This window comes from Miniopterus schreibersii, assembly GCF_964146895.1.
Source record: "Miniopterus schreibersii genome assembly, chromosome: 1".
Taxonomy (NCBI): domain Eukaryota; kingdom Metazoa; phylum Chordata; class Mammalia; order Chiroptera; family Miniopteridae; genus Miniopterus; species Miniopterus schreibersii.
Window position 1 is genome coordinate 161,444,873 of NC_138101.1, and position 26,652 is coordinate 161,471,524.

General features: G+C 46.6%; 1 protein-coding gene across 4 annotated transcripts; it reads right to left on the bottom strand.

Moving 5' to 3' along the window:
- Positions 1–2,381: 2,381 nt before the first annotated feature.
- PARP16 (poly(ADP-ribose) polymerase family member 16) lies at positions 2,382–26,322 on the bottom strand. Of its 4 annotated transcripts, none has more exons than XM_081162015.1 (7): positions 26,261–26,322; positions 25,466–25,760; positions 12,820–12,957; positions 9,685–9,891; positions 6,511–6,682; positions 4,986–5,127; positions 2,382–3,619 (listed from the first exon to the last, which is right to left on the bottom strand). In XM_081162015.1, exons 2-7 carry the CDS (start codon positions 25,637–25,639, stop codon positions 3,481–3,483), a joined length of 972 nt encoding a protein of 323 aa, XP_081018141.1. In that variant the 5' UTR covers positions 25,640–25,760; positions 26,261–26,322; the 3' UTR covers positions 2,382–3,480. The 4 variants fall into 4 exon arrangements, with proteins under 4 accessions (XP_081018141.1, XP_081018140.1, XP_081018142.1 ...); XM_081162014.1 differs by having other exon boundaries at positions 2,382–3,622; positions 26,261–26,290; XM_081162016.1 differs by lacking the exon at positions 9,685–9,891 and having other exon boundaries at positions 26,261–26,306.
- Positions 26,323–26,652: the final 330 nt, after the last annotated feature.

Sequence of the window (26,652 nt, forward strand, 5' to 3'; positions counted from 1 at the left end):
TTGTAGGCAATCAGGGTTTAATAAAATGAATTAATAAGAAACAACAGTGAACCACATCTCTACTCCACGTCTCTCTCACATACACGGACACTTATCCAAAAGCCCACAGAATGAAACTCCTTCCCTTTGTGGTGGAAACTGACAGCTCCTAGGATTCTTAGCACTTCCCAGAAGAAGCAGGTACCTCATTTGTGGAAGGGAAGTACCCTCCCAAAGCTGTCCCCCTGACAGTGACTTAGTGACAGAGGGCCGATGGGGTTGCTTTCCCGAGACCAAGGCAGCTGGAGTTCCAGTGTGAGGTGGTTCCAACTGAACCACCATCTGGTCTCCTCTGCCATCAGCTGCCTGGTGAAACCCTTGGCCCAGCAGGGGTTTGTCAGCAAGGACACTGCATCTTCCTCCATAAAAAAGTGTCTGCAGCATGAGCCTCCTCAGCTCCCAACTCCCAAATGTGCCTTTTCCTGGAGATGGCTAGCCTGTGGGATCTGCCCTAGATGGAAGGTCGGTGCTAAATAGAACTGAGTCTTTAGGGTTTGCCTCCTTCCTACCTCTCCATTCTCAGGTATCCAGAGATCTCATACTATTCCCCATTACCTTAAGTCCAGGGCTGACCCATCCATTAGGCATTGTAGGCACAATTCCTAAGACCCATATTATGAAATGTCTTAATTTCTTTTATAATCAGAAGGGGGGGGAATGAGCTTTTTAAATGGAAGAAAATGTTTTAGTATATAATAATAATACATTCACCTTTATACCAATGCAGTCATAAAATAATTTTAAGTATTTTTTATTGAGGAGGGGGCCCACGAAGGCAAAAGTTCTCAGATCCCATGAAAGTCATGTGGCCCTGCTCTAGTCTTCCCTCCTGCCCACTCCAATCCTCTAGATCCCAGGAATTTCTCTCCCCATATCACAAAGAATTTGTCCAATGCCCCCCCCCCCACTAGTCTAGGAGCTCCTAGAGGGCAGGACCACTCTTCACTCATCCTCATGTCCCCACAAACTCTGCTTGTTTCACAGTCACATCAGATATTGCATTGCTTTGGGGGGAGGGGGGGGCAGTGCTCAGGAAAAAAGGGCTAGGTTTTAAATAAACATTGCCTAAGAACCCCTGGAAACCATGCACAACATCTCACATTTGTGCAGTCGGACTTTGTCCGCATTCCCTACACTGAACTCCTGCCAAGTTCACCAGTGAGCTCCAACTCAGTAAACCCAGCAGATACTTCTCAGGTGTAATCCTGACTACGCAGCAGCATTTCACTCCTAGAGGGCAAGCTCTCTCTTTTGGCTTCTATGACACTGTCGTGGTTTCCTCCTATTTCCCTGGATATTACCGCTGTCTCCTTACATGCCATCTCCTCTGGTGGGCCATTAAAAACAAATAATAGTGATGATAATGATGATGATAATGATAATAATAGCAGCTGAAACACACCAGCTATTTACTCTGTGCTGGGCACTACTGTAAATTATCAGTTCTTTTAAATCCTCAAAATAATCCTAAATCCATTCTCCAACCACCAGTCAGAGTGACTTTTCTCAAAACCAAATCTCATCTCCCACTTAAAAGCTCTGCTTAAAATCTTCTAATGGTTTCCCCAGCCCACAGCTGGTAAGGTCTTTCATGACCTAGCTGCTGCCAACCTCTCCAGCCCCATTTCTCATTACAACCTCTTCCTGTGATCTTCCTGCTTTTAGCTTCTCCATCGAGAACTCTAGGTCTTTGCATGTGCTATCCCCACTGCCCCAAATACTCTTCTTCCACCTCTTAGCCTAACACTAATAGATCTTTCCGTTTTCAGTTGAGCAGCACCTTTTCTGGGAGCCGGGGGGGGGGGGGGGGAGTTGTATAGCATGGTGGTTATGAGACCAACACTGAAACCAATCTGCCGGGTTCAACTCCCAGCTCTGCCACTTCCTAGCCAAGTAACCTTAGCCAAGCTGTTTAAACTCTCTGGGACTTGAATTTTTTATCTGTCGTCAAGATTAAAGAAATCAGTACATAAGGCACATCGCAGTGCTATGTGTGTCACTTCCACACTCCCAGGCCAGGTTAAGACATTTGCCAAGTATTTTCCAGAACTCCTTTATAATAATACCATATAATATCAACCTCACTGCTGAGAATGTCCACCTGCACACCTTGCCAGACTGTCAGCTCGATGAGGACAGGGACTTTTGACCTTGGTCCTGCCCTAGACACACAATAGGCGCTCTTATTTGGTATATCAACACCTACCAGATATCCTGATGATATACACTTTCCAGCAAACAGCCGCCTCAAACAAGGAAGGAAAAAGAGGGTAAGATTTTTAGGAAAAGGGCATACATGGCAGACTCGGGCTGAGCTGAAAGCTGGCACAAAGACGACCTGGTAATTAAGAAAATACCTTTATTATTTTTGAAATGTTCCAATATTCAATGTAAAAACCATGGTAGTGGCTTTTTCACAACTTTAAAAATTATAGAAAATTATTTTCCCCATTCTTTATAGAAATCCCCCCAATCCCCCATAAGAAAGGGCTCCATTATGGCTGAAACAGGGCAGGAAGGAGGGACAGAGACTACAGCAAGTAGAACTAAGGCTCTCTGGGCAGCCAGAGGCTTTTCCTGCCCAGGCTGAGTCCCAAAGGCCTGTGACCTCTCTGAGGGAGGCTCAGTCCACACATATATGTGACACACTGAAGGCTGACAGTGACAGAGGGCCTACAGCGTGGCACTTGTGGCTGGCAGGCCACAATCAAGGCAGCTTCGTGAGAAAAGATCCGGAGGCAGGCCTGCAGCTATAATTAGCAGTTGGTAATTTTTAGAAAAAGACACTTGAGTTGCTCACTGTTAGGTTTGTATTTTTAATCAGATCTCTGACTCCTTCCTTTCTCATCCATGGTCGGGCACGGGGTTACAGCTGTAGCAGAATGCTGTTTGTTGATTTGAGAAAACTGAAAATGTTTTGTACTTACAAAGGTGGATGGAATTCAAAAACCGATCCCACCAATTTTTATGAGAAACATGACTATTCCTCTTGAGTGTCTCAAGTCAAAACAAGGCAACCGCCTAGTGATTTATCGTCCCCACTACGCATTTTCCGCCTTCCAGAAGGCATTAGAGAAAGGGCCAACGTCCGCCAGGAGCGATTGTAAACATACCACTGACAGCTTGGACACTTTGTTTTTAAATGCAGCAGGACTTTTTCCTTTGGCCCTGATGGAAAAGCCAACTCCCCAGAGCTGTTTAGGCAGGAGCAGACAGGAGGGCTCCCCAAAACCTATGAGTGAGGGACCAGCGGTCACATTGGCCAGAGTATGGCTGGAGCATCATCAAAGGCAATCAATACATTTATGGCATATAAAAATTGTCCTGTCGTCCCCAACTGGCCCCCAGGCTCAGCCTGGCTGGACGTGGGCATGGGAGGTACAAAGTAAGTTGTCATTAAGGCACGTGGTTGAGGTGGTCCCCACACCCAGCCCAGAAAGACTATCTCTTCACCGCACGATTCCAAAAGTGTTGGAAAGTAGAGGAGTTGATGACACTCACTATGAGCAGCAGCAGCAGATACAGGGATATCATGACCGTAAACCAATGGCTGGAAAACCAGGACAGCTGGCGGGAAGCCCTGCTTAAAAGGGAAAAAAGAGTGATGTTGGCAAAATGAGAAAAACATTTTTTTAAAGTGTATGCAACAACTCCTGGCTCAAAGATGAAATGATGAATTTCATCCTCTGAGTGAGCCATGAAATGAAGCTTCGTGCCTTCTCCTCTGCTCGAGAAATCTGAGGCTGTTTGCCCTGGCACTGACACGCCTTTCACCAGAACATGTTCTAAATGTACAAAGACAGCTATGCAATGAGCTCATCCCGATCTTCTCTTTTATAGCTGCTCCTCTCGAACCTTCTAGATCCCACCTTTTCTTAAGCAGGACTTCGGTATCTAGAAGAATGACCTCGCTCAAGGTGTCTGCCCAGATGGCAGCAGGTAGCAGTTTATATAGCAAAAGTCTTTTCAGTTTTAGACACGTACAGATATCAGTCTGTGCTGGGGAAATCCTCTTTGGCCCGCTAGGGGATAATCTAAACCGTCCAAGTGTGCACTAAAGAGACACTCCAGGGAGAAGTAGGAAAGAATGGAATTTTCAAATAAAAAAGCCAGATGATTTTAAACCAAAGGATAATGTCCCCCAGACTCAGGAACCCTAAACAAATTTCCCAGATTTGGGGGGAGGAGGGATTTTTCCTGGTTTATGAAATCCTGAAGCATAGAAACCATTGGTATGTACAAGCAGGAGTGGGGAGTATTAAAAGTGACCCCCTCTCCTGTCTTACCTGCTCACCTGCTGCTCAGTCCCATGAAAAGCTAGACCCCCAACAATGCTGCAAGATCTCAAAGTGACCCCGCCCCTGGAGAACCCTGCACACACACACACCCCACACTGCTGAGATGGGATGAGGCACCCGCCACGGCTCTTAGAAGCCAGAAGGCCTTATCTGCCGTTGGGTTCAACCCTTTCACTTTAAAGATGAAAATGAAGCATCTCAGGTCCAGAGTGGAGAAGATGGTGGTTCAATAGCCACCATGGAAAGTGACTGAGCTGGGCGGCACCCAGTCCCAGCCAGTGTCCAGCCACCACCCTGCCTCTCAGCTTAGTCGAATCAGTGGGTTTCAGACTGAAACCAGGAGCCAAGGTGGCTGAGGGGCCTCACGGTCTGCGGCAGCCAACTTGGCTTCATTCAGTCCCTCGTGTTAGCTGTGTTTATGAACCTCTTGGTCTTCTTCGCTGGAATATACAGCCCTCTAAGGGCCAGGACCACATCTTATGCAACTTTACCCTCCCTCCTCACCATGTCTAGCACAATGCTTCCTATACTTTATACACAGCTGAGGCCTAAGGCTGGAGGAAAGGGGGTGCTGGTAACAAAGAACCCAACACTCTCAGCGCAGCCTTCAGTTGTCTCCTGGGCTCCGGCAGGGCCCGTCCTTCTTACCTCTTGGCGTGCTTCTGTGAGTACACCAGCAGGTACTTCACTCGCAGGAGCTGGTTGTTGGTGACCACAAAGTACTTTGGAGGGATGTCGCCCCCTTCGCTGTGTTTGATTCTCGCTCTCCTGCGATCTATCTCCTTGGAATCTGAATAAGGAGAGTAAAGCGCAACTTTACTGGGGGTGGGGGAAGTGATACAATAATAAAAGAAGCAAAAGAGGACTGTCAGTGGGTCGAGCCTCCCAGCCCTGGGGGAGAAGCCCCTGCAGCGGGGGGAATGGGCCTGTGTGTGCGTGTGTGTGCGTGTGTGAAACACAGTAAAAGATAGGAGAATCAACAGAGAGACAAACAGAAGGAAAAAAGGAACAGGGAAATAAGAGATATGAGGGGGAAAACCTGGCTGAATGGGGAAAGCTGAGAAAAGCAGCAGATCGATGTTCAAAACAAAAAATAATCTGGGATGAGAAACAGGACTTGATCTGAGATGTGTCTCTTAGCAGGCATTTTAAATTAATCATTTTGGATTCGAGCTTCTTAGAACACATCTTCTACTCTTTGTACCGAGGCTTGTTTAAACAAACAAACAGAAACAAAACTTTTAATACCATGAAAAGCTTTAGCAATTTAAAAGAAGCCAAAGCTGTGTGACAGCAGACGTTGCAAGGTTTTGTTTTGATGCTTAATGTCATGGTTTGCAAACTTCCTAAGAATTATAAATGCAAATATTCATGCTGTCTGGTTTAGGAGGGTGGCGTCAGACCTGGGCCCGTTTCTCAGACCAGTTGTTTTACATTAGAGGCCAGGAATGGTTTTCTCAATTTTCCTTTTCTCAGTGGAACCAACAGGCCAGTTCTGGAGTCCAGAATGACAGTTCTGTGACTCTTCTGCCTTTGCGGGGGGTACTGGGCAAATAATCTAAGGAACTCGGGTAAGTGGACTGAGGTGGCCAGCTAGTCATCTGCTCCCTGCAGGCTTGAGATTTACTGCCCATGGCCTCAGTTGCCTTTCACTTCCTCCAGGGGCTCCAGCACACACCAGAGCAGCCTGGAAGGACAGGTCTAAACACACATCTTTAGCTTCAGTTTGGCAAATATTTACTGAATGTCAAGTATGTACCAGGCTCCCTACTAATACCAGGTGCCCAAGACTGACTGAGACCCACTTCCTGCCCTCAGGAACCCATGCTCTGGCCTCACACACTCACTTTCAGCTATCACACCTCACTTCCTCCCCAAAGATTTCTCTGAGCATTTGGACCCACCATGATTGCTCCTTGCTCTGAGCTTCCCCGTGGATCCCATCAGCCCCCTCACCTGGCACTACCACCACCTTGTAGTAAGTGTATCTTTTCTATTGTATGTTCAATCCGTAAGGAGACTGTTCACTGAAGGCAGGCCCCTGTCCCACATAGCTCTGGACTCAGTCCATCCCTTGGCATGCAATGGGTACTCCACCCAACAACTGGGCCAACAGCAAGAGTCTGCACACCTAGAGGCCTTCAGTCTAGGTCTGGGCCAAGTGCTCACTCACCTTTCTTCTTGGTTTGGCACTTGACATCTGGATGGTCAATGACCTCACACACGGCCACACAGCTAAGGATGGGGCCAAGGAGGCTCCGCTGCCACCCATAGCCATGGGGGCTATAAATGAGGGCCAGGCTCAAGTCACTGGTGAGGTAGGTCCCTTCCCCGAATAAGGATGTCTAGAATGGCAGAGGCCATCAGAAAAGAAACAGGACTTGGTAAGTATAGAATGGCAGAGCAAGACAACACAGGTCTTTCTTCAACAGAGTCATAAACACAACATTATCAAGCCTCTTTTTCCCCCAGCAAAAGGCGTAAGATCAAATAATCCTACGACATCATTATGGGGTTATTACTAAACACGTTCCTATCTGACGACAGTTTAACTAACTGGAAATACCTGACTAGCCTGGAAAACTAGTAGTTCCTGGGGGGTGGGATAGGGTGGAATGGATCCTTGGGGAGAAAAAGGGACACCTGTAATACTTTAAACAAAAATAAATATATATATAATAAAATAAAAATAAAAATAAACAACAACAACAAAAAAAAAACACCTAGTAGTTCCTGCTGTCAAGGCTGAGTGAGAAAAACATAAGAGTCCAAACAGACCTGAGTTTGAATCCTGCCTATTATCTCCAACAAGCTGGCAAGTTATATAAACTCTCTGGGTCTCAGTTTCTACATTTACAAAATGGTGATAATAGTTTCTCCTTCATAAACTCATGCATGAGGATTTGATGACATAACATATATAAAGCATCAATCAGGACACCTGGCACATGAGAGGGGTGGGCTCTCCATCACAGGACCTGATGTGGTAGTATATACAGTAATCCCTGCTACACAAATGCATTAGCATGGCTACACTGCTGGGCTGGCAGAAGCAAAATCACACCCATATGTACTGGAAGGAGGATCACACCCAAAGGGGGAAATAATCTGATCATTACTTAGAAATTAATCTCTCAGACCAGAAACTATAACTGAATAATGAAACCCTATAAGAGGGGCAGGGTAAGTGTTACTCTTTGTATTGGTATTGACCTAGAAAATGTCCAAAAATCTAGAAGGAAGCTCCCTGGTGGTTGGTGCTAATTTGGTGCCCTCCATGAGGAAGCATGCCAGGTAAGAGAGAAGGATCTCAGATAAAATACCTCAAGTTGAGCCTACAGAAGGCATAGCAAACACATCCTTTGCCCATGGTAGACATCAATAATCAACCATGATGGCCAACATAAAAATATTAATCACAGTACACTCATTCACACTGACTCAGAATCCTTCTCAACACAACAGTCCAGGTAGCTGCTACACAGAACAGCTGCTATTCTGGAGCCACAGCATCAGTATCTCAAGACAATGAGTGGATTCTAACAGAACACTGAACATCCTAGGCTTGGGAATTGAGAAATGTCCTGCTTGGTGGCACCAGACTTCCACAATTCTAAGCCAGTAAAGTGAAGCTTAGGGGATACGAAACAAGCCTTTGCTTGGCCTTCGGAAAGCCCCTTGCTGGGTTAGGCAGAGTTCAAATGTCTTAAAAGCTGACACAGACCTTCTCCAAGGACACTGGATATCCTCTGATTGGACCCCGTATCCATTCTCCCCTTATGCCCGCTATATAACGCCCTTCCTAGACTCGAGAACCTCGAGCGTGGCTGCAGTGAACAGAAGGGTGGGAAACCTGGGGTATCTCCACCATGAGAACAACCTCACAGCTTCAACTGGCAGGCCTCTCACTGAAAACCCAGACAGAAGAGGCAAGAAGAGCCGCCACTTGAGCAAGGGACTCTGAGGAGATGTCGCTAAGCAGCAAACTCCCTGGGGGACTGAAGTGAAGGTCTGGTGTACAAGACTGTAATCTGCAGGCAACTTCTCCAGGCTGGCTCTGCTGTGGAGGGAGGCCCCAGATTCCAGTAGCCTGGCGGTAATAATCAGCTGAGAGCCAGTGTAAACAAGCCCGTCATCCTCAACAAAACCTAACCGCACTAATCGGCTGCAGCACTGCTGGGAAGTCTCTCCCGCCTCCAGGCTGCATCGGCCACAGCTCAGCCTGGGCTCAGGGAGCCAGCCCCTCAGACATGGCAGGTGCTGCGCGACTGGAGGAAAGGCTGCGACTACCCCCAATTCCCTCTCCATCAGCCTAGAAAAGCAGCATCCTTGGTGCTTAGTACAGAAAGAGCCCTTTGCAAGCATGAATTGTTTCAATCCTCTCAGCAGGTGGGAATGGTGCCCTATTTTACAGATGAGGACACTGAGGCTCAGAGAGTTTAAGTCAATCTGCACAGGGCCACAGAGCTGCTAAGGTGGTTTTTTTTGGCTCCTGTCTGTACTCTTCCTCCTACACTTCAGTGAGAGGCAAAAAAGTGCCAGCGGAGCCCTGGCTGGTGCGGCTCAGTCGGTTGGGTGTCATCCCGTGCACCAAAAGGTTGCAGTCGATCTCCAGTAGGAGGCATGCAGGAGGTAGCTGATCTATGTTGCATTCTCACATCAGTGTTTCTCTCTCACCCCATCCCTTCCTCTCTCAGTAAAAATCAATAAGAAATCTTAAAAAAAAAAAGTGCCAGCAGAGAAGGGGTAGTTGACACTGTTTTGACTCTTGAAAAAGAGAGGAAACTAAAGGGAGGAAGCAAGCTCAAGGAGGGAGGGAAAGGACCTCTCCTTGGGGCATCCCCCAACTTCTCCAAGGGCAAACTCTGTTAGAGTGACCACTAAAGCAGTGCTTCTCAAACTTTGACATGCAAATGAATCACCTAGGGAGCTTGTTAAGGTGTGATTTCTCATCAGGTGGCCTAGAGTAGGCCATGAGACTCTACTTGTCCAACAAGCTCCCAGGTGATGCAAATGCCACTGGTCCATGAACCACGCTGAGTGCTGAGGCTTGGCCTCACACTGGGATCACTTGGTGAGCTTTTAAAGCATGCTGCTGTCTGGGCCTGACTCCAAAAGATGCTTCTCAAACTGTCATCAGTATAGAAATCACCTGGAGATCTTGTTAAAATGCAGGTTCTGATTCAGAAGTTCCAAGTGGGCCCAGGATTCTGCATTTTCACAGGCTCCCGGCTGCTGCTGGTCTGTGGACCACATTTTGAGTGGCAAGGACTTAGGGGACCTACCCCTCCCCACCTCTCACCAACTCTGACCCACCCCCCAAAATGTCAGCAGGATTAGGCCCCACCTTGTTCAGGTGGCAGTGCAGGCCATTGTGGATGATGGAATGGAAGTTTTCTAGGCGACTCCCGTGGAAGGCGTAGATTAGCTCTCGTTCCCCTTTGGTCTCATAAAATTTGGCATTCGCTGGGTCGCAGTACTCAATTTCAAATAGGAAGTCCGGAACGGGGACAGGAGTGTGAGGGGCATCAGTCAGCTTTTGGATCTTTTCAAACTTGAAAACATGAAGGGAGTTGAAATTTTACTTGGGAAGCTGGTAAAATGTGCTGTTAACTGGCCTCCTAAAGCCTTGGGCTTAAGTCCAATGAACTCTATTCATGAGAACAACTGGTTTCATGAGAAAAAAGACATCAATTTACAAATAAGCTTGGAGTTTATAGCTCTGATAATGTTTTTTTCCTACAATAGGCTGAGAAGCATGCATTGCTCCTTCTAACTAAAGATCACTTCTAATTTTCATAACACTTTCACATCTAATTCCTGTATTCCATCTTTGCAATAATCTCAGGAGGTAGAAAGGTGTGATAAATGGCCACATATTCTTCCTCCTACCCCTCTGCAATGTGACTTTGCAGGTGGAATTCCACCAAGATTCTGCCCCTTGAATCTGGACTTGGCCGTGTGACTTGCCTTGGCCAATGGGACCTTGGTAAACATGGCAAACAGACTTGAAAAGGACTTGCCCTTCCTTGTCTGCTGCTGGGAACCCTTCACCCTTCACTGGTATGTGAACAAGCCCTGCGAGCCTTTAGGAGGATGAGAGCCTCATAGAGGCAGCCATCCCAGCTGAAACCCCAGACATATAAGTGAGGCTACCCTAGACGACCCAGCCCCAGATGAGTCTGCCCATCCAGAAGAACCACCCAACCAACCCACAGAATTATGAGAAACAATCAGTGTTGTTTTAAGCCACTAGGTTTTGGAGGGATGGCCTGTTATACAGCTAAAAACTAATTGATACAGAAAGGTGAGCTCCTTCAGGGCAGAGACCACATCACTTCAGTGATTTCCAAACAGTAAGTCACATCCTATGGCAAAATTTTCTCTGGGTTGTGATTAAATAAGAAAAATCAGGTGGCCCTGGCTGGGTAGCTCAGCTGGTTAGAGCATCATCCTGATACGCCAAGGATGCAGGTTCCATCCCTGGTCAGGGCACATACAAGAATCAACGAATGAATGCATAAATAAGTGGAACAACAAATTAATATTTTTCTCTTTTTCTCCCTTCCTCTCTTTCTAAAATCAATACATAAATTTGGGTAATGTGATTATATATAATATGTATGTTATATAATATATATTACAGATATATGATATAGACACAGATGATATATAGAGATATAGAGGTAGAGATAGAGATGATATAGATTAGATATAGATATAGACTATATAGATATATACACACATACATACATACACTGCTGTAAGGTTGCCATAATCCTTTCTTTAGAAGAACTGTTCTTTATTCTAAGGTCAGGACCATCGTCCTTTTTTGTGTTAAAACATCCTTTTATAAAATAATGACATCAAAGTCAAAATAATCAACGATACTTGTGTTTGGAGTGGAATAAGTAGTACATTTGTTGTGTAGTTAAAATTATTGTGCTCATTTCCAAAGGTTGTGTCTGAGCTATAATATTGGTAAAAATTAAACTTTCTATTATTTTGACACTTATAAAAAATAAAATATTAAAATAAAATAAAATAATAGTTTATGGTAGGCTAATGTCCTTGCTTGGGCACAATAAAAAGCTGATAATCCTGGGTGCCAACACTCCATATACATATATATATTTTTAAATATGCCTTTATTAAATTCAGAGGGAGAGGGAGAGAGAGATAGAAACAGCAATGATGAGTCATTGATCGGCTGCCTCCTGCACGCCCCCTACTGGGGATCAAGCCCGCAACCTGGGCATGTGCCCTGACCAGGAATCAAACCACAATCTCCTGGATTATAGGTAGATGCTCAACCACTGAGCCACAACGGCTGGGCAAAAACACTCCATATTTTAATGGAAGTTAATTAGTACATAATCAAAAGTCAAGGAGCTACTGCCTTATCTACCTTACCTGCAGAAATATCTAGTAGGTGGCTGATGCTCATATGAGGAATGAATAAATCTCAATTTAACAGATGACAAAAGTGAAACCCAGAGATCATCTAAGAGTTAAGACTCCAGCCTGGATCTGAAAATATGGATCTCCTGACTCCCACTCCAGGGCTCTTTATGTTATTTTACCATCCAACACAGATGGATGTCTCTAGACACCAAAATCCAAGACATCAAATTCTATGCCACTTAAGGAGGATTTCTGTCTTTAGCAAGAGCTTGCAAAATTGAACACTCTTAAATTAAAATTGATTAATTAAGTGAAGAACATTACAGATAAACCCCTGCTGCCTCTCAGAGGAAAAAGCACCAGATTGGGGATCTGTCAGCCCACACTCTGGTCCTTGTCATCCCAGCCTGTCCCTGGGAGATCCAGCCAGACAAGGGACACCAAATTATGGAAGGTCTGGTCTATGCCAAAATCTATACTGGCAGGGACACACATTCTATTATAGCTCCCCTCTGAGGTAACTATTACTACTCTCAATTTACAAATGGGGAAAAGGAGACCCAATTATGGATGGAAGTGGAAATTAAACCCAGAGCCTGAGGTTTTCAGATACTTCAGGCTCTGCCTCTCTGTTCCCCAATAACTGGGTTAGGCCAGTGTATCTTAAAGTGTGTGGTCAAGGGTCTACCCTTATCAGAATTACCTGGCATGCTTGTGATATCCAACATTTACAGAGCCCTTAGCGTGTGCCCTTAGACACTGTACTAAGTGTGAATATTCATTCAATTCTCATAGTCATTTCCCTGATGAAAGTACCACTATTTGTATCCCCATTTTATATATAAGGAAACTGAGGTACTGAAATGCATCAAGAAACCTGCTCAAGGTCACACAGCTAGTAGAAGGAAGAACACAGCTTTGCACTGCCAGTGTGCAAGTTCCTGGGCCCCACTTAAGACAAAGAATCAGAATCTCTTGGGGCAAGGTGCAGGAATCTGCATCTGCAGCAAGCTGCCTGGGTCATTTGGTGCACAAAGAGGTCCCTAGGAACCTTTGATGCTACAGACCAAAGTCTCACCTCTGACTTCCCTGCATTGTGGATTGTCAGGACCTTTGAGGATAAAATCCAGCTCAGCAGATCCCAGGTTCGTTTGTCTTTGTCTTCAGAGGACTGGAGAAGTTCCTTCAGGTTGGGTAACTTGCTGGCATCCGCAAGCTGAAGTGAGGAAAACATCCATTAGCAAGGATCCTAGACAAAATGAGAACCAGGGTCCCTCTAGTGGTAAGGCAGGCAGCCTGCACTTCTTTCAGGTCATGAATTCCCTAAGAGGAGGGAAATGCACAGGTCTGCTATCCCCTTTCCAAATAATACCCAACCTCAAATGCTCCAAACACTGAAACATTGTTTTGTAACTCACTTGGTACAAAACCTCACCTGAGCTTATGTGAGGTTTATTTAATATTTATTTATCCCACTTCATGTTACATTTTGCTGCAGGAATACAGGGTGTCCCCCCAAAAATGTATACACACTTTGAATAATTATTAATTCCAATGGGTTAAATCTGAAAGAAACATCAATTGAGCTGTCAGCTGTTAAAATGTGTATACATTTTTGGGGGACATCCTGTATTAATTCTGATTATGGGATGTACCTTGCTGGAGGTGTTACCAAATATCATATATACACGGATGGGTAAAGGGCTAGCAAAGTATGAGAAAATGACCTGCAGTTAACTTCCTGTGAGCCTGTTCCCCTGGAGACCAGATAACGGTAGTATGACAACTACATGCATAACCAGGCTGCGCTGCTTATGATAAAAATGACCCAGAATGGTAAGCTGCACCTGCACTGGGAGAAACTGCAAGTGGAGGATCCATGGTTTGAGACTTCCCTGAGTGTGGTGACTTTTTGTGAGAGCCCTGGCAGCTATGCCTATGGTGTTTTTACGAGAGACCAGCCTCTTTAAAATATGAGGGTTCATTAGGCCAAAGCAGCTCCAACACCCACCCAACATGAATCTCCTTTTTCACACATAAACTGTGACCCTTGGGGGAAAACACTAGGTCCTTGGACCTCTGTGTGGACTGCTACAAGGACTTCCACAGAAATGGAACACCCTGCTGTAAGCTGTGACCTGAGGGCCTCCTGCCCGTGTGACCTGCTATCGATGTCTGAGTTGGCCAGTTTACTTGTGTCATTACACCACATTATCACCTTTGTAAAATTGGGCAGAATCTGAATTCCGAAACACATTTGGTGCCAGGTTCTCTTTAAGGGACTGGAGATCTGGACTAACAGACAGTTACAAGGTAACTGTGGCTTTTGCTCAGAAATTATGACTAGAAGCCAAATCTCTCTAGCATGGCATTTTAAACCACCACCGTAGACTGGTGCCATCTGTGAACATGCCTTGGGTTGCACCACTTCCAAACTTTGCTCACTCAGTCCCCTGGAATGCCCCTTCCCCCACTTCTACCAACCCAGGTACCCCTCCTTCTAAACACCTAAAGCACTCAGCCCCTATACTCTCTCCCCAGTATGGCCAGAATTCCCAGAGGCCAGGGACAGTCTTGTATTTTTCTAATTCTCTTTTCTGGATGCAGGGGGAAAAGCAGACAGATCTTGGTTTGAATCCCTGCTCCTTTTTTTTTTTTTTTTTTTTTAAGAACAGTTCATTGATTCTGAGGGGAAGGGACAAGACAAACATCCATGTGAGAGCATAACACAGATCGGCCGCCTCTGCACGCCCCCTACCGGAGACTGAGCCCAAACTGGGGCATGGGCCCAGACTAGCTCGGAGGCCTCTGCACGCCCCCTACGGGGTGAATGCCTGCTCCTCACGCAAAGTACAGTCCCTGGCTGAGCCTCAATCTCCTTTCTCACATGGGAAGCCCACTATTTCCACATCAGGTTGTCGGGAAGATTAAAGAAAGTAACAGAATATCAGGGCCTGGTTTATACATGTCCATTTCTTTTTTTCTTATTTATATTTCTCCCTGACAACACTTCCATACACACTTTTACTAGGGATGTAGTTGGTACTTCATGAATATCAGTGGGGGGGTTTTCCATTTTTTACAACCACTGATGCTGACCTTGGGTGGTTTTTAATTTTTTTGTTTGTTTTTGTGTAATCCTCACCTGAGGATATTTTTTCCATTGCTTTTCAGAGAGAGTGGAAGTTAGGGAGGAGGGGGGACAGAGAGAGAGAGAAACATCAATGTGAGAGAAACAGACACATAGAGTGGTTCCCTCCCACACATGCTCCAACTGGGGGTGAGAAGTGAACCTGCAACTGAGGTACGTCCCCTAGACAGGGAATTGAACCTTTAACCCTTTGGTGCGCAGGCTGACACTCTAGCCACTAAGCCACACTGGCCAGGGCAGGGAGTGTTTTATTTTTTAATTCTGTAGTTGAAAATCAGAAACATTTCAGGGCTGCTTTATTCCTATCTCTTTCAAAGATTCAATCAATAGCTTCGAACTTCTAATAAAACTATCTGTGTACATGCCTCATGGAGCATTAGTTTAAAAAAAAAAAACATGGCCCGGCCGGCCGTGGCTCAGCGGTTGAGCGTCGACCTAGGATCCAGGCGATCGGGGTTCGATTCCTGGTCAGGGCACATGCCCAGGTTGCAGCTCGATCAATGACTCTCTCATCATTGATGTTTCTGTCTCTCTCTCTCCCTCTCCTTTCCTCTCTCTGAAATCAATAAAGATATATTTTTTAAAAATTAATAAAATGAAAAAATAAAATAAAAAAACATGGATGTGTGGGTGTGTAAATGCTCCAAGAGTGTTGGTGCTATTCAGTGGGTAGGCAGAAAGGTAAATAATTATGACTTAAACCCTCACTGTCATAACAAAGATGGATACAAACTACTAAGGAGACCTAGTGGGACCTGTGTTGGGTAGAGGCTGAGGGACAGGGTGGTCAGGAAAGGCTTTGGCAGAGGAGATGCTGTGTGACCTGGGCGTGCTGTGCAATGACGCGGTGCAGCATGTGGTCAGGGCATGTACACAGATAGTTTCATTAGAAGTTCGAAGCTATTGACTTCCTGTGTCTTGGTTTCCTCAAATACATAGTTGGGATACTAGTAGCCACTTCACGGGATCTCTGTGCAGGTTAATCAAGTTAAACAAGTGCAATGCTTAGAGCAATAGGAAGGCATTAAGTACGCTAGTGTTAGTGGGACTGCTATGGTTGTTGGCATCAACAACTGCAGGTGCTTTGGTGTGGCCGGAGCCTACTGTGGGGGAGGGGTCACCAGCAGGAACAGGAGGTGATGAGATCAGCCTGCGAAGGCCTTGGAAACCCCCCTTGGGGTGTCTGGGCTTTGTTCTGCAGGCAGTACAGAGCCACTGAGGGTACCTGAAGATGTTCCAAATGGTGCACCCTCAGGTGGCCACCCACATGGCCTGCTGCATGTCCAGTCCAAAGTACATCTCCCAGCATCCTGTGACCTCTCCTGTCCTGCTTTTCTACTCCTGGCCACACCAGTTATCCCAAAGCCAAAGCTGAGTTTTCTCTCCCACAATTACTGTCCCCATCACTCCTGTTCTCTAATCCCACCTGTGAGTCACAGCCCTTGCCAACAGTCCACACCTGGGCACAGGGAGCCCCTACAAAATGACAGTCAGCTAAGCCAGGTTCCTTTCAGGGGCTCAGTCTGGGCAAGTGGAAGAGACCCCTCCCAGCTCCGAGACCGACTCAGCCCTCACCTGAGCTCCCTCGGGAACAGCCCTCCTCCAGGGCTCAGGCCCTCCTACTGCTGCGTGCGCAGTGTGTCCTGCCCGGATGCTCTCTTTGCCCACCACTCTTTAACCCCTCAACTGGCCTTCCCTTTGTCCTAGTTCACTTTTCAGGCTACTCTGAAAAATAAATCTGCTCCAACAAGTTAACAGGATTCTTCCTCCTGTGACCAAAACCTGTCTGGATTTTAGCAGGGCCTTTTGGGGACCAGGCACACAAGTAGGGCTGTCCGATAAAATACAGCCTGCCCAGTTAAATTTGAATTTCAGATAAACAAAATAATTTTTTTTAGTATAACCCATGCAATAACTTGGGCATACTCACACTTTAAAAATTATTTGTTACTTCTCTGAAATTCAAATTTAAATAGGTGGCCTATATTTTTATTTGCTAAATCTAGCAACCCTGCCCTTCACAAGACCCCTGGGAATCTGTTCTGGCCTCTCTGCCTAACAGTACCTCCTGCAACATGCTTCTCACTTGCTCCCCCCACGCCATTCCTCAAGTGCCCTATGTCTTTCCTTCTCTGTGCTTCTGTAGCTGCCCAGCATGAGAGTAGTCCACTCAGTCTTCAAGGCCAGCCTAGTCAACTCCCCTGACTCTGACTACTCATAACTGCTGTGCTCCCCTGTGCTCTATGCAGAATCTTATTTTGGTACTTGACTCTGTACCACAACAAATCTGATTGGGACAAGCCCTGGCCAGTGTTTAGAATACTGCCCTGCGCACTAAAGGGTTGTGGGTTCCATTCCCGGTCAAGGGCACCTACCTCAGTTTGGGGTTCACTCCCCATCCCCAGTTGGGGCATATGTGAGAAGCAGCCAATCGATGTGTCTCTCTCACATGGATGTTTCCCTCTCTCTCTCTCTCTCTCCTCTCTTCTCCCTCCCTTCCTCCCCTCCACTCTCTCCCTCTGAAAAGCAATGGAAAAAATATCCTCAGGTGAGGATTAAAAAAACAAAATGAAATCTGGCTGGGACAAATGCTTCCTGAGCGCTAACTCCATCGTATGTATTCTGGAGCCCCAGCAGCTAGCCTAGAACCTGGCACAGAGATCAGAACAAGATAGTAAAAGCTAATATTTACTGAGGCCTTATCACATGCCAGGCTCTAAATGTTAAATGCTGTGCACACGTCATCTCATTTTACCCTCACAACCACCTATTTGAAAGGGGAGGAAACCAAGGCTTGGAGAGGTTAAGCACCTTGCCTAGGGACTTGCAGCTCTTCAGTAGCAGGGCCATGAAGCAAGGCAGCCTGACTCTAAGGTCTGTTCTCTGTGGTTCTCTCCTATCAATGGAGAAATTTATAATGGACTAAGTATCTCAGCCCAAAGAACAGAGACCCCTGGCCTAGCACAGAGCCCAGCCACCAACCCCCCCAGTTCCAGCTGCTTTCTGCCCAAGAGCGACCACCCAGGCAGCAAAGCCTCAGATTTTTTTCATTTTATTTTATTTATTTATTTATTTATTTATTTATTTATTTATTTATTTATTTATTTTTAAATATATTTTTATTGATTTCAGAGAGAGGAAGGGAGAGGGAGAGATAGAAACATCAATGATGAGAGAGTCCTCATTGATCAGCTGCCTCTTGCAAACCCCCGATTGGGGATCGAGCCCGCAACCCAGGCATGTGCACTGACTGGGAATCGAACTGCCATCTCCTGGATCCTAGATCAATGCTCAATCCCTGAGACATGCCCGGCCGGGCTGATTTTTTTCATTTTAAAAAGAAATCAGCAAGCTGTATTTTTTTTTTTTAATTTCTCAATTTCTAAAAGATTGGAGAACAACCTGTCATCCCACAGAACACACTTTTGCAGTCTCAACTCTGGGGAAAAAGGAAGGATTCAGTTGGAGAAGTGTCTCAGGGAGTCTTTGGAAGCCCTGAATAAGCAGGCAGTGCTGGGCAGTCCAGGGTTCAAGAAAGGAATTCTCACCTGGCTGGTGTGGCTCAGTGGTTGAGCATCGACCTATGAACCAGGAGGTCGTGGTTTGATTCCTGGTCAGGGCACATGCCTGGGTTTCCGCCTTGATCCCCAGTAGGGGCCGTGCAGGAGGGAGCTGATCAATGAGTCTCTCATCATTGATGTTTCTCTCTCTCTCTCCCTCTCCCCTCTTCTCTTTGAAATCAATAAAAACATATTTTAAAAATCTCTTTTAAAAAAAAAAAGAAAAAAAGTCTCCCATGGAGGGCGGCGGGGGATGGAGGGGGAGAGAGTAACCAAAGAATTTATGTGCATATATACACAACCCAAGGACACGGACAATGGTGGGGAGAGTGACTGGGGAGGGGGAAGGAACGGGAGGGGGGGGAATGGGTCATTGGGGAGAAAAAGGGACATTTGTAATACTTTAAACAAAAATAAAAATTATAAAAAGTAAAAAAAAATAAAATAAAAAAATAAAATAAGTAAATAAATAAATAAATAAATAAGTCTCCCAAAAAAGGTGGTTTGGGTGACTGAGAGGCCACGGCAGGGGAAGAGCAGAGAAGAGAGGACTGATGACCCTGGACCGAGACAACTCAACCTCCTCGCTTTGAGTCAGGTGGTGAGACGACAGCCCGGTGGACACTTTGCAACCCCTCAGGAGATCACATTCTCCTGAGGCGGCGGCCCAGGAACCAGTGTACAGAAGTTGCCACAGGTGCTTCTTATCACCAGGTTTAGATATTAAGCACTGTTGGCCTGGAAGGGCTGGAAGCAGGAAAGAAAGAACATCTGAAAAAAATCCTTGTCGTGCAGCTGGAGTGGCTCAGTTGGTGCCGGTGCGATTCCCGGTCAGGACACTTACCTGGGTTGTGGGCTCAGTCCCCAGTAGAGGCACATACAAAAGGCAACCGATGGATGTCTATGTTTCTCTCTCTCTCACTCTCCCTTTTTCTCTCGAAGCATGTCCCCGGGTGACGATTAAAAAAAAAAAAAATCCTTGTCTAGGAAGATACCAGAGGTCATAATTATTAGATGAGGGTGGAGGTGCTAAAAGGAAATGAACGAAAGATACAGCCAAGGTCACCAGCCTCAGGACCAAAGTGACACCTGTAACAGTGGGGTGGGAGGGATGGGTAGAGCCGACTGATAGGCTGCCAAGATAAGGCTAGAAAGGCAGACACTGCAGTTACAGACAAGTGCACCTGGCTTTGCACGAACCTAAGGTATGAAAGTCCAGAGTCACTAAAACAGACTGAGGGTGAGCGTCTGCTTTACAGGAGAACTCCGCCCGCAAAAGGGGTCATCACGGGACCCTTTAAAGGAGCGGCTCTTTACCCTGGCTACACGGCGAAGCTGGGAGCTGGAGGGTGGTCTGCCTCCAGCACATGTACTGATTAGCTGATGGTGACAGACATAATAATAGAACCTACATCACTGAGTTGTTAGGAAGATTAAGTGACTGCCATGTAGAAACAGCTCCCAACAGTACCCACCAAGTAATAGGGGCTATTGGTATTGTATGGGTTAGGTACTACATTATTATTATTATTATTAATCAAATGTCCTTTTCTACTGCTCACCAATCTGCTGAGGAAAGGCCTGCATTTCTGGGATGGTTGGGAAGGGAGGAGGTGGTTTCTGCTGGAAAGATAAATCCCACCCCTGGGTCCCCTCATCACCATCCCATAGGCTGAGGAATCATTCAAGCCACACACCCACTGCCAGTCACATCACATCATATCTGTCTGTATCCATATCTATTTTATATCTGAACATCCCCCCCCCATCTTCAGATACCATCTCTGAGAGCAGGGAAATAAAAAGGTAATCTGAGAGAGTGAAAATTCTAACTTGAGATACCAAGTACGTACATTTATTGACTAGAATGAATCTAATTGTTACCATTTCCTCACTACCAGTAGGTGGGTGCTCATGAAAATGATGAAATCAATTAAGAGGAAAAAATTTTAAACTACATATTTTCTGCAAATTATCAAACCAAAAATCCCAATGCCCAAGCCCCACCTCAGACCATTAAATCAGAATCCCTAAGAGGGGGGCCCAGACAGCAGTATTTTTTAAAAAATATGCTTTTATTGATTTTAGAGAGAGAGGAAGGGAGAGGGAGAGAGAGAGAGAAACATCAATGAGAGAGAAACATGGATCAATTGGCTGCCTCCTGCACACCCCCTACCGAAGATCGAGCTTGCAACAGGGGCATGTGCCCTGCCCAGGAATCAAACCAGCAACCTGTTGGTGCATGGGACAACTGAGCCACACCGGCTGGGCAATACAGCAGGATTTTTAAAAGCTTTCCAGGTGATTCCAATGCGAACCAAGGTTGAGAGCCTTGTAAAGAATGATCTCCCCCAGTAAATGTCAATTCATTTTCTAATCTGAAAATAAGCATCAAAGCCTTCCTTAGAAAGTTCTGTTAGCCTTTGAGTCAGCAATTTCACCTTTCAGAATGTATCTCAAGAAAGTAACTAGAAATATAAACAATGATTAATGTGGCAGGATGTTTACCATAATATTATTTATGAGAGCAAATTTATAACATTGTGAAGGAACCGAATGAAGAACTCCTAACTGCTGGAGGTGAAAGCACAGAGTAAGATGAGGTTCCAGCTATGTCTTAAAGAATGAGGGAGAATTTGCATGTATAACACGGAGGGTGGCATGGGAGGGCGGCCCTGCCCTGGAATTAGGACAGAGAGGAGCTTATTCATGTTTTTAACCCAGTCAGCTTATCTAGAGAGTGCAAGCTAGAGACCAGAACCAGGGGAGCCAACCCCTCACCCCCATATGGTAGATGGGAATAGGACAGGCTAGATGCAATGCTTCTCAGACCTGTTGAAAATGCAGACCCTGTCCTGGCAGCTCAGTTGGTTAGAGTATCCTCCCCATATGCCAAGGCTTTGGGTTCAATCCCTGGTCAGGACACATACAAGAAGCAACCAGTGAATGCATAAATAAGTGGAACAAATCGACGTCTGTCTGTCTCTCTCTCTCCCGCCCCCTTCCTCTCTCTTTCTAAAATCAATCAATAAATAAAACTTTTTTAAAAAAATGCAGATCCTGATTGGGTAGGTGTGGGGAAAGGGGACCTGACATTCTGCATTTCTAACAAGCTCCCAGGTGATCCTGCTGCTACTGGTCCTCAACCCCACTTTGAATGACAAGGGCTTCGAATTAGTACAAAGGAGCCATTACCACCCGCCTCCCACCCCCAGAAAGGGTCCGCAGGATAATGAACCAGGGCATGGGGTTTCCTAGGGGGAAAACAAAACAAACATGACATTTGAGGGCCAATGGTCAGGCCTACAGACATCCCAAGAATGCTACAGATTCTCTGAACTAATAAGGACTTAGCCAATCCTTGTTCCAAGGAATAAAATCAGAAACCCTCAACCTGGGCAATCACACATACCCAATTTGATTCCTCAAACATCTGATAAGCACCTCACAGGCCAGGCACTGGGAAAACAAAGACCTCCCAGTGTAAAACTGAAGTACTGCCTCGGGATAAAAATATCCTCAAAACAAGGCACCTGAGAGATGATTTGGGCCAGAGCCGTACCTAAAGCCAAGAGTTTGGTTTAGCAGGGGGAATTCCCAGAAAAGCAATAATCAATAAAGTAATTCAAGCCAGAGCTCTAAGTTTTGGAAACTGCAACATATGTGTTATAGCTGTGTAACGACACCTTATAGTATGGACAAATTTAATTTAAAGTGGTTAAAAATTATAAACTGTTTCATATTACTTCCAAGTCCTTTTAGCTAAACAAATGAAAATGAGGTGCTTTTTAACAGCCCATACCTTCCTTCTTCAGGTAACCATAAAAGGACCCAGAAGAACAAATCCAGACTTCATTCCCTTTTCTTTTAAAGTTAATCACTAAATCGGATACAGGTCCAGATGCCGAATTCTCCACACTTTTTTCTGTAACTCATGTAACGTGGCAAAAGGAAATCTGAAGTGTGTTTATCTAAGAACACGTGCATGCTCCCAGAGGTCGTACCAGGTCGTGCCTGGTGCGCGGCCTTCTCTTGGGTAACTGCTCCTTAAGGACATGCCTACAACCAAAAATCTGTATGGCTGGGCTAGTTTCCCTAACAATGGAGCCCAATAAGGAACATGGCAACAGAAAGGGCTGGTAACAATCTGTGTTTCTCCAGCGCCCTAGAAAGAAAGTGTGCACTATGGAACCAGCACAATGAGCCCCATGGGAGGGGTAGTCTGTCTCTCTAGAGGAGGTGACTATTTGGGGCTCCCAGATGCTCTCCTAAGGAATTACAGGTATGCGAGAAAGGATACGCCTCAAACTGAGAGCACTGATGATACCTATAGGGAGGGATGTGGGATAGTGTGAGCTCTATCAAGGGCACTTTTACTTGATTGGTATCATTTGAATTTTTTATAACAAAAATATATTACGTGGCACCTTGGTTTTTTAACGTCTTCACTGATGAACATTTTAGTTTATGAACGTAGTAAGTAAATACTTCGGTTTTCGAACATGCCTTGGAAGTCGTGGCTTCCACTGAGTTTAAGATCCTGAGGCCTAGCTGTCGGCTATTGATCCCTCGGTTTTTTAATGTTTTAGAACTCAAACAGTCTTCCGGAATGGATTACATTCAAAAACCGAGATACCACTGTACTTGCATAATTAAATTTTTTAAAAAGCATAAACAAATCAAAACAACTCCAAAGCTCCCTTTGCATATATCCCATATTCATCAAACAAACCTGATTCTCTTTGCCAATAAGCCCTTCAGCAGGAAGAGAAGGTGCTGAGCATTCTAGTCCACTTGGAAGTTTTTTGTTTTTGTTTTTAAATATATCTTTATTGATTTCAGAGAGAGGAAGGGAGAGGGAAAGAGAGAGATAGAAACATCAATGATGAGAGAGTCATTGATCGGCTGCAGCTGGCAACCCGGGCATGTGCCCTGACCGGGAATCGAACCCTGATAGCCTGGATCCCAGGTCGATGCCTAACCACTGAGCCACGCCCGGCCGGGCTCCACTTGGAAGTTTCTTGGTAAAATTAATGAAGTGCATTATAGGGCACCATCTCTGGTGGGTGTGGTCCCTCTGGTTCCAATTTCTCCTCCTGAACAGGTATCTCTCTCACCCTACCACCACAGGGGTCTTTCAGAAATACATCCTGGATCTCAACAATGCTCCCCCTTGACCAAGGATAAAATCTACACATCTTGGCAGGACATGCCAAGCCCTGCATGCTCTGTTGGCCTCACCTTCTCCTGCTCCCTACAAAAGCCACACTAAAATACAGACTTGCTCTTCTTGGTAAGCTCCGAGGTTTCTGCCCATGCTGCTGCTCCTCCTAGAATAGCACTTTTCTCCTCTCTGCTCCTTGAAATTGTCCGTGTCCCTAGGGACTCAGCATGGCATCAGCCACTGCCCCTGGTTAGTGTTCCCTGACCCCAGCTCAGTGCCAAGGGCTGGAGCCCCTTGCTCTGGGCTTCCTCTTCATATATACAGGCATACCTCATTTTATTGCACTTCACAGGAATTGCATTTTTTACAAATTAAAGGCAAGACCCTCCACCAGCAAAAAGAGTACAACTCACTTTATTACAGTGCTCTGGAACCAAACCTGCAATATCTCCGAGTTATACCCACATAGGGCTTACCCCACAGTACGGCTGAGCACACTGTTAACCTCCCCTTGGGTATTTCTGTATCCTCAGCACCTGGCCCCACAGCAAGCGCTCCATTAATATATATTGACAAAATAAAGATATGGTCATCCCCAAGGCTCTAATATCACAAACTCACAAAACTGAACATCTGCATTTGCAGAACAAACTGTGGGGAAAGTCAGTTGGCTTATCTCTCTCTGACTTCCTGCTTCCTGTGCCCTGAAACACCTATACGATAGCCCAGGCCTGGGTTGCAATGGACCAGGTGGGGGCCGGGAGACTAGGCCTTTGTCCTTCAGTGTCCTGGAAGTGAAAGCAAAGAGGGAACCCAACACTGACAACTCATCAGATATAATTCTAAACATCTCCTTAAATCTGTTAATGTGGTTCATAACATTAATTGATTTTCAAATGTTGAACTTATTTTGCATTCCTGAAATAGAGAAACCTGACCTGTTAATGAGGAATTGTTCTTTTCATACACTGCTGGATTCAGGATCCTAATATTTTATAGAGGATTCTACATTTATACTCATGAGTCACATTGGCCTATAATTTTCTTTTCTTGTATCATCCTTATCAGATGTAGGATGAAGGTTATACTAGCCTCTTTCTCAATATTCTGGAAGAATTTGTGTACAACTGGATTTATTCCCTCAGTGATTGGCAGAACTCACCTAAGGAAACCAGCTAGGCCTGAGTTTTCTTTGAGTGAATTTACTAATCCAATGTTTTTAATGAATATAGATTATTTTAATTTTCTGTTTCACATAGAATCAATTTTGAAAAATTATATTTTTCTAGGTAATTTCAAACATTTGGATTACAAAAATAACTGATATCTGGAATGCCAACCTTAAAGTGAACTGCAAGAAATTAAGTGCCTTGTGAATCATCGGAGAAATAACAGCTCACGTGTGTATTGTATGTTACAATTTATAAAAGCACTGCCCATATATTACCCCATCTGAAGATCAAGGTATGGGGGTGGCTTTGGTTACTTTCGGTGTCTGTGTATTTGCAAAGGGATGAATAACTTCCTATTTGGCTGAGCCGGATGATTCAGATCAACACCCAATTGCTGGCCACACTGGGTAATCTCGTGCAGGCCTATCTAACTATTGAATTCCTCCCTTTGCTCCTGGAAGTCACTTGCCATTAACAAGAGGAAGCAGCCACAGAGTGCCTTGGGAGTATCAACATTAGGGCCTGGGGAGCGTTCTTAGCTCAAGGGAACCCTCCCCAAGGCCAGGCTGGGGATGAAAAGCCTGGGGGCTGTCATGTTTTCTAACACGGGTTCCACAGGGCACCTGGCCTGGGAAGCAGTGGACAGCGCTGGGGGGGGGAGGGGGGGACACACTCACCAGGGCCTCAAAGTCCTTGCAGTCGTGGCGGGCATAGGATGCGGGAAAAGGCCGCAGCGCGGAGTCCCGCCTGTAGCTCTGCAGGGCCGAAGTGAACAGACTGCACCGCAGATCCGCGGCCAGCAAGTCTCGGGCCACCGCCTCCCTGACGGCCGCCCAGCCTGCCGGCTGCATCCTGGGTCGCGCCTCGGTGCCTGGGCGGTTCAGGAGCGAGGGCTGAGCCTGCGGTCAGCGCGGGGCCGGGCCCGGGGACAAAGGGCCAGAGGGAGCTGGGGTTGCCAGGCCTGGGGTGGAGCTAGGCAGAAGGGTGAGATGACAGGGGTGAGAACGTGCTAACAACGAGTGTCTTCTGCGGGGGTCTTGGCCCGGGAGCTCGCTGCCGGGGGAGACGGGCCCCCGGAGAGGGTCAGCACAGGGGCCGCGGGTCAGTGCGGCGGGGGGATGGGAGGGGCTGGAGATAATGGGGCCTGGGGGGTGGTTCCCAGGCATGGGGGAGCGGCTATGACATGGGGTGAGACGACATGACAACGGCAGGAACGTGCTGGCACGCGTCCTATGCAGGGGCCTGGGGCTGGGGGCACACCCAGGGGTACCGGGGGCAGACACCCCTCCCCGAGCGGCTCAAGGCTGCGGCGCCGCCCAAGCCTTCCTGTCCCGCTTCGGGCGGGGCGCAGCCTAAGCCCCGGCGCCCGCCCGGCTGCCCTCGGCGCCGCCTGCATTCCCCCAACCGTACGGGTCCCCTGGCCGCGCCCTGCCCGCTAGAGGGACTCGGGCGCCCCGCGCGCCCCGGCCTACCTCCCCTCCCGGTGCCGCGCTCCCCAAGCTGCCCGACGCTCCGCCCAGCCCAGCGAGGGCCCGCCCCTTCCCGTGCCCGCCCCCTCCCAGGTGCAGGGTGTGCCCGCCCAGCGCGGCCCGAGTGGTCCCCAGCTGCTCGGTGGGCTCCGCGGAGCCGCGCGCGCCGCTCTGTGCCATTCTCAGAAGCCGGGAGTAGAAACTGACGCTGGCGCCCTTTTGATCCACCCTTGGACTTGACTTGGCCCCAGCTCCGCGGGCTGTGTCTAGCCTCTCCTGAGGAATTGCTACTACCTGTTGCCACCCTGTTGAAACGGTTCCCTCCAAAACTGGCTGAGCAGAAAGAGCCGTTTATCACCCGGGGAAAATGAGTCTCAAGAGTGCAGCAGCGCTTG